General features: G+C 48.4%; 1 protein-coding gene across 1 annotated transcript; it reads right to left on the reverse strand.

Moving 5' to 3' along the window:
• Positions 1–73: 73 nt before the first annotated feature.
• Positions 74–1,166, reverse strand: LOC112872868 (mucin-7-like). The gene is made up of 4 exons (XM_025935904.1): positions 1,129–1,166; positions 720–1,058; positions 255–375; positions 74–184 (listed from the first exon to the last, which is right to left on the reverse strand). Exons 1-4 carry the CDS (start codon positions 1,164–1,166, stop codon positions 74–76), a joined length of 609 nt encoding a protein of 202 aa, XP_025791689.1.
• Positions 1,167–14,528: the final 13,362 nt, after the last annotated feature.

The following is a 14,528-nucleotide window of genomic DNA, read 5'->3' on the forward strand; positions in this document are numbered from 1 at the left end:
AGTTATCGACTATGGGTACAAATTCGAGAATCGAATTCAACGTACCTTGATGGGTTTTTCGTTGCTCCTTGAGTCAGCCTTGGAGCTCGATAATGGTTTGCTCGAAGCCGGCTCGCTCCTGCATCAACTCGTTGATACGCTTGGTGGACTCTTCCAGCTTCACTGCAGTTTTTTGGTTCATATCCTGCGCGTTCCCGGACGTTAGAGACAGACGACTTAAGCGTACAGTTGCCAGCAATTTCGACAAGTTTTACCAGAGCAAACGTGTCGATCGCCTTGATCATCTGACGCGGGCGGCTCAGGTCGTCCTTTGGGAGGTGCATCTCTTGGAGGGTATCATCGTTCTCTCCTCCAGGGCTGACGGCCGTGGGGTCTCTGCAAAGGACAAGTGTTTAACATAGCGATGATTACGGCAGAAGGCAGTGGGATCATTTACCTGCAACTTCGACGGGTACGGCACCGGTGGCCTCGACTTGCTCATCGCCAGGGGCTTCGAGTTCTGTGTGCTGGAGCTCGGGCAGCGGCGTGTCAGGCAAGGCCACGTCTGCACTCTCTGCTGGCTCCGGCGCGTTGGTTTGCCTTGGCGAAGGCTCGGGAGCTGGTGGAGCCACCTCAAGTTCTGGCGTCACCGCAGCTGTTGATTTGTTTAAGACAACAGCACAACACCTTTACTATGCTTTCCACACATGGCTAAGGGCGGGGTCCAGAGCGTTACTTACACTTGAGATCGGATCATTGTTGGCTTCCTCAACACCAGCTTCAATGGTTTCTTCACCACAGTGCTCGTGGCCGGAGATGCAGGTGTACAAGTCACGGGGGCTGGCAGCGTTGGCGTGGCGATGGCCGCGGCACCCACTGCTGGCGGCGGAGCCATTTCAGTCGAGGACGTGAGCTGGCCCGATACAGTGCCCGCCACGGCGATTGTTACATCATCTGCATGAGAAGGTGAAGGGTTCACCCTATCAGTTTCCGCGGGTTCGGTCTCTGGTGCATCATTCCCGGTGGGGGGCACTTCGGCTACCCTCTGGCGCTGGGGGCTGGGCAGAGAAGACGATGGACTGCAAAACAGAGTTGTTATCAGTATTCAGCAAAACAACTCGATACCTTTATAGTTTGACAAGTACTTACCCGGCAAGGCCAGCGGTGCTGGCTTTGCGTTTCCGCATTTCCCGGCGCCGTTTGTATAAAGCTTATGTGTGTTTATGTGAAGCTTTTAAAAATTTAAAGTGCAAATAAAAAGGGTATTTTTGTAATTACAGAAAAACCTAGGGTTGTTTTTGTAAAATGTATTTGGATTAAGGTAATTTTAAAATAAGTAAAGGGTGGTTTTGCAAATATGTTTTTCTTACCTTATGTTTTGCAAAAATATATATATATTTACTCAAAAGTTGCATTGGAAATGCGTGTGTTGAAATATGTAAAAATTTTGGGTAAAGTGGTAAAAATAAGGGTATTTACATGATTTTATAAAAGTACGAGTCCTTTTATGCAAATGTTTGATTTACAAAAGTAACTTTCAAAATTTACTCAGGACTAAAGTGTAAAAGTGCAAGTCATCATGACATGTCTATCCAACCATTATGACGAGTCTATCCCGTCATTATGACGTGTCATAAATGCTTGCATTTAAGTCCTGAATTTTATAAAATTACACTTTAGGACAAAAGCAATTCAAATCTGACTTTTGTTCAAAGATTTACGTGTAAATATACAAATTTTGAGTTTTCGAACTTGAGACCTAAATCAATGTTGTAGAGTTTGAAAAACTCTCCAACTTTCATTTTGGGCATTTCTTCATTTGGGCTTTGGGTTGACGGGAAATTTTGTTTTACAAATAAGCCCCTGCAATTCTTTGATTTTGCGTATACGCCCTTGGAGAATCCCAGTTGTCTTTCTTCTCTACTATCTCTCTTCCCCTTATCCTCTTCTGGCATTTCTTTCCCCCACCGGCGGCAGCACTGTCCAATCCCGTTTTTCCCTTCCTTTTCTCCCCCACCGGCGACACCTTGCTCTGCCCCCAATCCTTATCTCCACCGGCCCCTCCCTCTCTCTCCCCTCCACGGCACAGGCAGCGCAGGGCGGCGCCCAGGGGCGCTCCTGCCCCGGGCGACAGCGGGCGAGCCAGCTCCAGGCGTGGGAGCAGGCGCGCTGGCACGGCGGCCTGGGCGAGCGCGCGCAGGTGGAGTGACTAAGCGAGCGGCGGCTCGGGCAGATGGTGGCTCGGCGCGCGGGAGCCGGTGGCGCGCGGGTGAGCTGCGGCAGCGCGCGGAGCGGCGGGCCCGGGTGAGCGCAGGCGGGCGCTGGCGGCGGCGGATGCAGGCGGGCCGCGGCAGGACGGCGCGCGCGGCTCGGCCAGCGGCCGGGCGGGTGCAGCGCGTGACGAGCAGCGGGTCCAGGCAATGTGGCGGCGCAGGCGGAGGCTGGACAGGGAGCGCGGGCCGCGGCTGACGCAGGGCCCAGGTGGTGGCGCGGCTTTGGTGGGGCGCGCGGCAGCAGGAGCCGGCGGCTGGCGCAGCGCAGAGACGCGGAGCGCGTGTGCATCGCGGGAGGCGGGCGGCAGCAGGTGTGGGCGCCGCGCGGAGGAGCGAGCGCGCGGGCAGCAGGCGAGCCGGTGCGAAGCGCGGCTTCAAGCGGCGACGGCGGGCGGCGCGCGGCGCATGGGGGCCCAGCAGCGGCAAGCGGCCGCGACTTGGGCCGAGCAGTGCGCGAACGCGCGCAGCAGGTGGATGCGGAGCGCGCAGAGTGGGGAGGTGCAGCGCAGGCGCGGCTCGGACCGAGCGGCGTGCGGCCCGGCAAGGGCGAGCGGAGGCGCAAACGCGGAGCGAGCAGGAGCAACTGGCGACGATGTGCAGGAAAGTTGCGTGCGCGCGGGTGACGCGCGTGAGCCGAGCGCAGGAGCGAAGCCGACGGCTTCAGGCGAACGGACGGCACTAGCTCGTGGGCGTTGGGCGAACAGGAGCTGGAGCGCAGCGCAGTGGAAGCAGCGCGTCGGTTCGGGAGTGGCGCGGATAGGAGCGAAGGCTGGTTTTGCGGACGCACGGATCGAGTAGCATGTGCGCGGGCGGAGGTGAGGCGTGGCGGCTCGGGACCGACTCGCACGAAGGGCAACGAGATTGCGCACGGCAGTACCTTGGCAAGGACGGTCGCGGAGGGACTTGCGACGCGGCAAGGCCGAGGCGAGTGCGGGCCCGACAACAGGAGGAAAAAGAATAACCATGCAGGGTGATGACGTGCAGAGTAATGATGTGTGGAGGTGGCGACCGGATGCGGTGAGCTCAGAGGAACCACGCACGGTGAGCTCCCTCAATCCTAGCAAAGGCGGAGAAGCGCTTATGGCGCGGCAAGTCGGAAGGAGGAGTTGTCCTAGGGAACCAATCTGGCTCTGTCGTTTCGTCCCAGGGATCCACGACATCTAGCAGCTCCTATTCCTCGTCGATCGCCGAGCAAGACCACAAATCACTGTGGGGATTATCCCTTCGGCCATCTTCCACCCATGGCCACCCTTCCCGGCAAACTTCTTCGTCGACCACGGAATCTCGTCATCGTCGAGCACTTCTCGTTGCCAATCCTATTTACCGCGGGAGTTCACTTTCCGCGTGTTCTCCTCCATAACCAAGGTTTGCCCTAATCCACTGAATCTTCTTAATGCCGGTGACTCCTTTGCCGGAATATCGTCGTTAACTTCCGGTTACCTATTTTCCCGGACCAAGAACTTGATTGCTATGTTTTAGAAAATTCTAGGGTGTTCTTTGTAAAAATTTCCAAAGCTTTCTTTATTTCAAATTAGTGAACGTTTACAAATTTTATATTGTGCTTTTGAATTGAAAGTCGTGATTCGTGGTCTAGGTTAAATATTAGAGAATGAGTGATTTACTTGTACCTTGTGTTGTGTGCATGTGTTATAGTTGAAGAGTAATTATAAGATATATGTTTTACATGGAGATGTGTGACAGTTAGATAATCCTGTCACCCAAGTGCTCGTATCTCTGCCCTCAAGAAGTTATCCTTGTCTTGATTGCCGTTTCCTTAAGTTTCTCTTCGTGTAAAGATCTTTATTAATTCATGTGCATCTGTTGCTTAGCTTATGTATCTCTGTAGCTGCGTTTCAACATCAGCTTTTGGTTCAACCGCTAACCATCCGTTTCCTTGAGTCTAGGATGTTTCTGTATAACAGCAGTCAGTCGATACTTCTATCATCGACCGATTAGCTGATATGGTTGTTACCTTTCTAGTATCGGCTACTGCCGATACAATCCTTTTATTCTGTCCTACATCAACTGCACAGAGTCGATGTATTGGAGAGACACACACAATCTTAGGGTTCTTGCCATCGACCGATCCAAGCCGATTCTAGTCGTTTTCCGTATCGATCAAATATGGCCGATCAATCCTTAGTTTCCCCATCCTTATCCACATACTTCTATCAGCCGATTTATCGTCTGAAAGATCGACTATATATCTATCGGCCACACACCCTCAACCACACTCCCATCGGCTGTACGTCACTCAATTGTTGTGCTGACGTAACCGAGCCGACACAACCACACCTAGTTACCTAGAATAACACTTAAGCACATCTCAGTTAAGACACAACTGCTTTAGGAATCATCCCTCTGTTGAAGTAATCGATGCTTCCATCGATCGTCTAGGAACCCGATGCAATCGTCAATCAGCTAAACCCTCGTTGTTTCCAATTAGCTCTGTTGTAACCCTCAACGAGTAGCCGATTCTAATTAGTTGTCCTCCTAAAGCTCTATTTAAATTTAGTTTCAAATCTTTTTGGTTGTTATGTGAATAGTGTGTTAAATGAGTGCTGAATTGCAACTTTGTTGTGAAGTAAAATAGTTTTGTGTGCACACTTGAATGTGATGTTGCATTACATGTAGATACGATTACTTTCGGCAACGGTACCTGCGAGATCTCCCTGGAGTCTACAGGGGATGTTTCTGAAGATCAAGTGAACGTCATCAAGGATTATCTGAAGCCCCGAACCAAAGTTCGGAAGATATTAACATCTCTAACATCAGCCCCACCAGTAAAGGCAAGCCCCGGACATATCCCACTACTTTATTTACACTGCAATCTATGTCTATCTATATTATATTTTGCATTAAGTCTAGGAATTGAAGTGAAACCCTAGATGCATGAATCCTAAGAATCCAATGTAATGCTTCCGAGTCCTTATCGGATAGTTGCTCCGCTAATAGGACCGGTAGAAGTCGAGTGATTTCCTGTCACTCGCGCGACATAGGAATTGCATGTTTACATTTTTGCAACCACTATAAGGATGACGGACAGGGTCATGTGCTGTATCATGACCTGGAAGTTTACCCTGTCTGTTTTGTTAAAAGTTGATAAGGTCGATATGTGTGGTAGTGGTGGCTAAGCGTTTGAACAGTACTAGCCACATGCCGCGAAATATGGTAAAGCGGTAAGCCTAGTAACCGATCGGCCCGGTAAGTGGATATATTTCCACCACTCGATCTTTATGTTATGTTCACACGCACCGACCTGTGGGAGTACATTCTGCATGGCAGACAGGAATACGGGTTTTGTAGTCGCGCTACAGACGTATGTCCTGCACGAGTGATGTGCGTACGGTCCTGCAAGTCGCTTGTGGTGGCCTGTCCACGAGTCGGAATGAAAGGTAAACGGTTGCTTCGGAACGCCCTGTTGGTATTCCAAGCGTGTGTGTTAGGTTTACCTTGCAAGGTTGAATCTCGATTCAGGAATCGTCCGCCTCTCACGATGCATGAGACTGCTTATCCCTTCTGGCACATTGAGTAAGAAGTGTAACTGTTAATGAGATAATCTTGGTGAATGATAATATCAATCATGCTTGTTTAGTATAGGTGCTTACCTAGAATGGCTAATCAAGCTAGAATCTGAAAGCTAAAACCTGCAAATAGAATATACTCTTAGATGCTTTTCAGCTGAAAATAAACCCAGAACCTTTACGATGCCTTCATGAGTCTAGCTATGGGCTAAAGTATACCCAATCCCGGGTAAGCCTTGCTGAGTATTAGTATACTCAGCCTTGCTAGTTATATGTTTTGCAGGAAATGTCTTGAAGACCCTACTCTTCCCTTGCCTTGGCCCTGTGCTTTTCCAGAAGGTTGGTCCGTGGAATGGGATCCGTCCCCAGCCAACATTGGTGATACCGAGTGATGTCGTACTCGGGCTTAGCATGACATCCATCTTGACGACGTATCGTAATCGTCACGAATGTTTTCCGCTGCCAAAAACTATAACTGTAGCAGTTTGTAATGTACTGCTTTTGAAAACTCTTGTAATATAAATCTCTGTGATGTAAAATTTTGATGGTGATTGTATCTCTGGACTCACCTTCGTGTGAGGTAACCTTACTTGATCCTGTCTATCGGTGGTTTATCGGGACGTTACCCGACAGGCCAAGGGATTATACCGTTTGAAGCACGTTGGAGCCCTCAGGATTGGACTCGCGTACTTGAGCCGGTATAATTCAGGTTGGTTCTGCCACACTATGTTAAGATAGTCAATCAGTCTTAATGCTTCATATCAAAGGAGAAGTCGAGAAGTCGAACACTCACCGATGGTGGTCGATTCAGGGCTAAAAATCCCGCTGGAACATAAGGGACGGCATCCACATCCAGCAGAATTCGCTTGACGCGAACAAGCGCAGCATCGTCTCCAAGTTCTTCTGCGCACATACGAGATGGGTCTTCAGTACCCATGTACTCGAATCCTAAGGTATGGCGCTGTTGGATGGGTTGAATTCGGCGTTTGAAGAATGATAACATTACAGATGCCCCGGTTACCCCCATCTCTTTGTGTGCGGCAATCAACTCGAGCAGCTCTTTTACTTGGTCCATCTCGGCTTCACCGGGCTCCAATGTCCATTCGCCGCGCTGAACAGGGGGCCTGCCTGACCGCACAGGGAGCTGGGGGGCGTGGTTCGCAATGTAGAACCATTGCTGTTTCCACCCGTGGATATTGGAAGGAAATTTGTAAGATATGTATTTTTCGCTAGCATGTTGCCTAAGCTGGATACCAGCGCCCCCTATCGCAGAAGGATTTTTTGAGGTGGGCTGGGGCTTCACGCGGAAAAGATAGCGGAAAAGAGCCCAATGGGGCTCAATTCCGAGGAAGGCTTCACAGAAGTGGATGAAAATGGAGATATGGCAGATCGAGTTGGGGTTGAGGTGTTGCAGCTCAATCCCGTAGAAGTAGAGAAGGCCACGGAAGAATGAACAAATGGGGAGGGCAAATCCCCATTCAGAAAAAGAGCAGAAAGAAACAATCTCGTCGACGCTTTCCATGGGGAATGGATCACGAAAGGGAAGGCGCCAATTGATGAGATCTCTCTCCTGAAGCAGACCTCCCAATATAGAAAATTTGCGAGATTGTAGCGAGAACACTTACTAATTGACCACTCGCCGGCTGCTGCTTGCGCTTCCTTCAAGTCCTTCTGGTCGGTTTTCTTCGGCGCCATTGCAAATCTGCTAAGCCACGAGTTGTTCACGCAATGCTCGGGGGCTACGGTGGCGGGCTCGGAGATTTTCGACTACGCGGGGCGGCGGGAGGGCGATGGCAGGATAAGCTCTAATTGGGGTTTTGGCGGCGGCGTTAGATCTGAATGCACAGGAAAAACCCTAACTGACTGCGGGGTTAAATAACCAGCACTCAGGCAGTGGTTTACTGTCTGAAAGGTGAAGCGTCGCGCAAGGGGACTAATTGGACATGGGCAGTTTTTTGGTGGATTTTTTGGGCCGTTACTTGACTAACCATTTTTCCAGGGTTAATTGTCCCGAAAAAAGAGGTTTTTTGAGTTTCGAGTTCAATTTCTGCCAATTACCACCTCTTAGAATATATTTTATCAAACGGGAGCATTTTTGCCACGACCTTTGGGATCCTTTTTTCCAAAACATTTGGATTCAAGGCTCGGGGGCTGTGAAACACGTGGCATCGACTACTTATTTTTTGAAAGTACTCGAAAGATAAGAAGAAAAGATTCAAGACTAGTTTGACCCTCAGCTTGATTCTTTGATTCAACCTAAGGCTCGGGGGCTACTCCATATGGAGTGCTATTATTCACCGCACCCCATACAAAAGAAAGAATTCGGGGCATGAGCACCTCATAGCTTCGATGCAGTTAGAAGAGTACTCGGAGAGAAATTTCAAGGCGGAGCTTTGAAAGAAGTCGAAGACTACTTCAGAAGTATTCGAATAGCCTGCAGTACTCAGCTACGAAGAGCTCGGGGGCTTGTCAGACCCGAGGCCACGGGGCTGTGCACATCAAGGAGTCCGTATTGGGCTAGGGGATAGGATGTGTCCTGTACCTTATTTATGTTGTATTCTACTCGCATGCGGAGTAGGACTAGTCGATACAGAAGGAAACTACTCGAGTTGTACTTGAGTATGATTCTTAAGCTAGTATCGGGCTAGGATTCATGTAACCCTGTCCCCCCAGATATATAAGGGCAGACAGGGACCCCTCTCAAAACATAAGATCACCAGATCGACATCAAGACAATACAAACCATCATACAGGACGTAGGGCATTACGCATATTGCGGCCTGAACCTGTGTAAATCTTGTGTTGTCTGCACCTTCGAGTTCCTGATCTCGGCGCATCTCCACCCAAAACCTACCACCTAGGGTATACCCCTCGGTGGGCAGCCGGATAAAACCTGACAGGTGTGGAATATAGGTTTCCTTTTAGACATGCCAAATTTGTACTGCATCCTTCCTTTTTCCTTTTCTCTCATTTTAGATTATGGATATTTCTAGAAATCGCCAAGCTTCAGCAACCATTCTAGGAAAGTAAATTACCTGAGAGTCGTCATTATGGCTGATGCACTATGAATTTTGACATTTGATTATAGAGTGATTGAATTATGAAGAGGGATGGAGATATTGCATCTCTTTTTCGAAAGCATGCAGCAAAGAGGCAAAATGTGAATCCTATGCCACCTCCGGAAGCAACTCAAGAACAAGAGAGAGTAATTGAAGAAAATATGAATCCTATGCCACCTCCACCGCCACCACCTCTGGAGGCAACTCAAGAGCAAGAGGAAGAGAGAGTAATTGAAGAAATTGTGAATCCTACGCCACCTCCACCGCCACCACCGCTACCACCATCGGCTCCACCAACTTATGACGTGAGTCGTCTTCCAAATGATCCAGGTGAAAGACAACCCATTGCAAGTTTCCATGCTAATGATCATGATGCAATTCGAAGAGCATATATTCTTAGAGGTCCATTTCAGCCATATGCACATGAGTTCCCAAAAAGGTGGATTGGAGATAGAGAACGTCATTTCAATTTTGTGTGGTTTCACAATTTTCCTTGGGTTGAATATAGTGTCAAGAAAGAAAGATGTTGTGTTTTGCTTTGTATGCTACTTGTTCAAAAACAAAGAAAGTAAGGGAAAGGGAACTGCTGCATTTACTGTGAAAGGTTGGAAAAACTGGAATACAGGAGAGAATGCACTTTTGAAACATGCACGTTCTAAGGCACATAAGGCAGCCCAAGAGAAATACTTTGGTTTTCTGAATCCTGATGCAACAATTGATGATAAAATTGATAGGGTCACTTTATTTTGCAACAAGCATGGTGTCCAAGTTCCTGCTATGGAGGGTAATTATGTGCCTTTTGGAAGATCTGTTCGGTTTGTTCATGACGAAAATAATGATGACCACTTTAGAAGAGCAATATATATTGGGGTCATTGATCAAATTAGCATAGAGCTTGCTAGTCGGTTTGATGAAGTTAATATGGAGTTGCTTTCTTGTATGGCAGCCTTTGATCCTTCCAACTCATTTGCTTCATTTGATGCACAGAAGGTACGTAGACTAGCTGAGTTCTATTCTAATGACATATCAAGCACTGACTTGCTAAAACTGGACTTCCAACTTGAAAATTTTATTGATGTCCTAAGAGAAGATGATGACTTCAAAGACCTACACAATCTTGTTGATCTCTCAGTTAAACTTGTTGAAAAAAAAAGACATAAGGTGTATGATGTTATGTACTTGCTTCTCAAATTGGTATTGCTTTTACCGGTGGCAACAGCAAGTGTTGAAAGGGCATTCTCTGCAATGACTTTTGTGAAATCTAAATTGAGAAACAAGATGGGTGATAGTCTTTTGGATGATTGTCTTGTCACATACATTGAGAAGGACTTTTTCTTTGAAGTGGATGAAGAAGACATAATTCAAACTTTCATGGACTTGAGGAAGCGTAGGCCAAATAAGAAGACATTGTCTTTTGGTATGTGTAAGCTTGTTTATGCATCTTTCGCACTTTCCTGGACCATATTTTGTTCTAATGTATGCAACTTTCGCACGTATTGTTGAATGCAAAACTTTATATGCTATTTACCGAATTGTTTACAAAACTATATATGCATTTTACTGAATTGCATATGAAAATTTTGTTCCAGCGTACCCTGTACAAAAATCCTGGCTCCGCCACTGGCCTTTGCGGCGCCATGCCCAGTGCCTGCCGTCAAGACCTCCTGGGAGACGGATCCATGGGGAAAGAGGAGGAAGGGAACTGGGGACGCACCTCGTCGCCGACGGAGCCGCGCCGCTGCAGAGCTTGTCCGGGGGATGCACCTCGTCGCCGACGGAGCCGCGCCGCTGCAGAGCTTGTCCGTGTCGACCGCTTGAAGATGACGTCTTGACGGTTGTGGACGGGGCAAATGCCTCGCGTGCTCCCACCAGCCAGTTTGGTTGTTCTCTCTCTTCCCATGTATTTTGCCTGGCCCGAATACCTGGCCCATTGGAGACACTGCAGTACCCATCGGCCAGCTAAATTGCCTTTGCCTGTCCAAATACCTGGCCTGTTGGAGCCAGTCTAAAAAGCTATGCATTTTTTACTTATGGTTTTGCCTGCCTTTACTCCACCAGGTGGGAGTAATTACGGTGGTGGGCAGTTCAATGCGATATATATATATATATATATATATATATATATATATATAGTGTGGATTTGGGGACACGGTGGGTAGATACGCATGATGCATCGACCATCAGATCACTTAGGCTGAGTCTAGTGGTGGGGGGAGATATCTCCCCACCACGTCAGCTCTCACCCTCACTCTCACCCCACCCCTTCAATGCACAGGCTACAGTGCCAGCTCTCACTTCTCTCTCCTCCACGTCAGCTTTTCTTTTCCAGATTTAATTATTTCACTCTCTTTTATTCGCATACGCAAAATAATTTAATAAACTAATTTTATTCAACTAAATAAATTACCGATTACATCATAATTAAAAAGGAAATTACATCGCAATTAAAAATAGCAAAAAGTATATAATAATTAAAAAATTCTAATCCTCCTCCGAATTCTCGTCTAGTCCAAGCTCTTTTTTCACCATCTTGACGGCCTTGAAATGAGTACGTTTTTCTGCTTCGTCCATATCCGCGGTTGATCAGAACTTCATTATGTTCTATTGCTTGAATAGTTTAGCCTTCACTAAGCCACCCCACATGTTCTTCATTGCAAATGCTTTATTTGCTACCGCACTGCTCGATGAGGATTCCTTCCCCTTCTCCTTCCCCTTAGCCTTCTCCTTCCGCTTAGCCGCCTTGGCCCTATCACAGCCTGTTGGACGAGTCTCATTGTCCTGCTCGGTGTCTTCTGTTCTACCGGAGCTGTACTCACCCAAAACTCCGAGGCGGGTTCTCTTGCTACTCACATCGGATCCACTGTCAGGACCATGTTTCGCTGCCCACTTGGGTTCGTGGCGAACAGCTCTCCACCAATGATGGCGCTTGAATGCTGTCGTCACTTTCGGGTCGTTCTCGTACCTCGCCATTGCCCCCTCCATGACCATTGCATCGTCTGCTCTACTCTGACGTACTCTTTCTTCTTGGATGTAGTATCCATTAAACAGGGCCACCTTGCGGTTGCACATGTTCCAATGATCCTTCAGTTGCTTCGCGGTGCGACGACGGGACGGCTCCACGGTAGAGTTGAAGGTCTCCGCTATTTGGCCCCAAAAACTCAAACCAGTCTGGTTGTTGCCGGTGATAGAGTCATTCAAGTGATAAACCCAAGCATGTACCTAGCCCGAACATATTGTTAGTTATTTGAAAAAACATGATATTTAAATACATGAACACTAATTAAATTACCAGTTTTTCCTCCTCCGCAATTGTCCAGTCAAGTCTCTTTGGACGCTTTGGTTCGGTCGCTCCCGCTCCTTCATTTTGAGACTCAACGGAGATGGAGCTTGGAACCGTGGGTGCCGCATGCGGAGGTGGTCGGTATGGACCATATGGAGGTGGAGCGTATGGAGGTGGAGCATATGGAGGTGGAGCGTACAAAGGTGGTGGGTACGGACCTACAGTCCAGCTCCTTGTGCCTGGAGGTGGAGCATATGGAGGTGGTGGGTATGAGTATGGACCGTACAAATAATGATATGGCGGTGGAGATGCCCCGGAGCCGGAGGTGCAGCAGGGGGGAATAATGCCCGGGGTTGCGGCGAAGAATTGACATCGGAGCGGCGTGGTGCATCGGAGAAGGGTCATCTTGGGGAGATGCTTGTGACCCGTCAGACTGCAAGAGATCGGTGAAGGTATGGAAATCTGGAGACCAACCAGCCATGGTGGAAGAGATTTCAGATTGTAGAGGAAAGAAATGGGCTCAAATGGGGTGTGGAAGGAGTGAAAGTCGGGTGGGGTATTTATAGGGGGTTGGAGATGAAATTTGGGATTTTTTGCAATTTTTTTCAAATTTTTTGAAGTTCAAACGGTCAAATAACGGTTAGTTCAACGGATAGTCCGCGTGGACCAATCGAAACGCGCCACGTCACGTCCTTTTGCCCGCGCACGCCGACGCCAGCGCACCGCCTCGCCACCGCCCGCCTCCCGCCCCGCGCGCGCCTGCCAACGCGGGCGGGAGCGGGGCGATAGCGCCCGCTTCCGTCCGGCGGGATTGCTCCCGCCTTCTCTCTCCCTCCCGCCTGAGCCGGGCCGACAGGGGATGGTACCGCCCCCCATTAGCACCAGCCTTATGGTATAGACAAAGCCTGCTATTTTCTGTAATTTCCTGACACTAGGCGCATATAGTGCATGAGCTTGGTACGACCCCGCATTGATCCTGGGCCTTGGTGGTGCAATGATCAAAAATAGCTCCAACATATGTTCATTCAGCGTTCTGGAGTATCATCTTGGCGGGAAAATTGCCACAAAAATTTCAGCTTTTGCCGCCTTTTCCAGCTACCGGTTCCCTATAAAAGGAGGAAGCGATACAGCCTTCAGTCGCACATCCAAAATAGCAGTGCTTTGACCGCAGCTAAGCGGCGTCTCCTTGGCTAGCTGAGCCACCCGGCCTGCTTAGTTTCCCGGGCATCATGGCGTTGAGGTAAAAAAAAAACCAAATAGCTATGATTTGTTTACCTGATTTTATTTTATTTCGTACCCCGTGCGAAACAGTTGGTGATCCTATGTTGGCAGCTAGCAGCGCTTACTTTCCACCGGCTATACGTCGGTGCGATGCAATGCAAGCAGTTGGCATATTTCTTCCCATTGGAGACACTACGACGAGGTCAGTTGTCTGCCGTGTGGATGAATTCGATGAAATGATATGGAAATGCCCTCGTAGCCGACACAACATGCAAGAATCTGGAAGGAAAAAAAAATAGTGCACTGCTGGACTGCTAGCTTGTGCGTTCATTGTTCTTACTAAAACAGGGTGGTACTGTTGTTCCTACATAGGGGTACATAGAGACGTAGATTGAGTGCAACGCTGGCGTTACAGGGTAGATTTTTTAAAAAAAGAACTGGGGAAATGGCTAAGATAGTTCCTGGACAAATTGAGTAGGCAATGAGCCACAGTTGTTTCTGATGCGTAGGACGATGTCGTATAATAGCTCCGCTCTTGTGTTTGATACAGAAGTAGATGAAGCGCACATTTCGTGGCATGCCCCATCAAAGGTCCTTGCAAACTGGGCTGCTAGTAGAGAGCTGTCGCTTGGGCTGCAAGAGGAAAAAAAAGTTAAAAGTTCTGCTATATTTCAATTTTTGTGCGTTTTATGCATCTGGCTTTGAATTCGTTTATTACCACCTTAAAAACGACAGGGAGCTGCATAAAGTAGTTTAGCGTTGAAGTGCATGAAAAAAGTTGGTGTTACATACGGTGAAAGTGCAAATGATAAATTCTCACAGAATAATTAATCTCCCGGTTTGTCTGCCCGGGTAGCTCGTCCCCGATGGCGTGTTTGTTGCCTACACGTTCTGGGGGCTTTATATGTTCCTGTCGACCACCAATGTATTTCCTATGGTACACAACTTCAGAATCCGCCCGTACCTGCTGCGCACGGCCACGTTCAAAGGGGGGGTGCTGGCATGGAATGATAGCATTGACTGGTGCGTAACTAACCTGGGATGCTCCAAATTTGCGGCAAGGTATTCCGCCCTAGAGACCAGAGGTGTCATTCATGATCAACTTCAAAATAATGTCGCCGTCAAAAAACTTAATTCTAGGTGTCTCCAGCCCGGTAGGCGACTCTCTCCCAAAATTCTTGTTATCGAGATA

Source organism: Panicum hallii, chromosome 9 (assembly GCF_002211085.1).
Source record: "Panicum hallii strain FIL2 chromosome 9, PHallii_v3.1, whole genome shotgun sequence".
In the NCBI taxonomy this organism is placed as follows: Eukaryota; Viridiplantae; Streptophyta; class Magnoliopsida; order Poales; family Poaceae; genus Panicum; species Panicum hallii.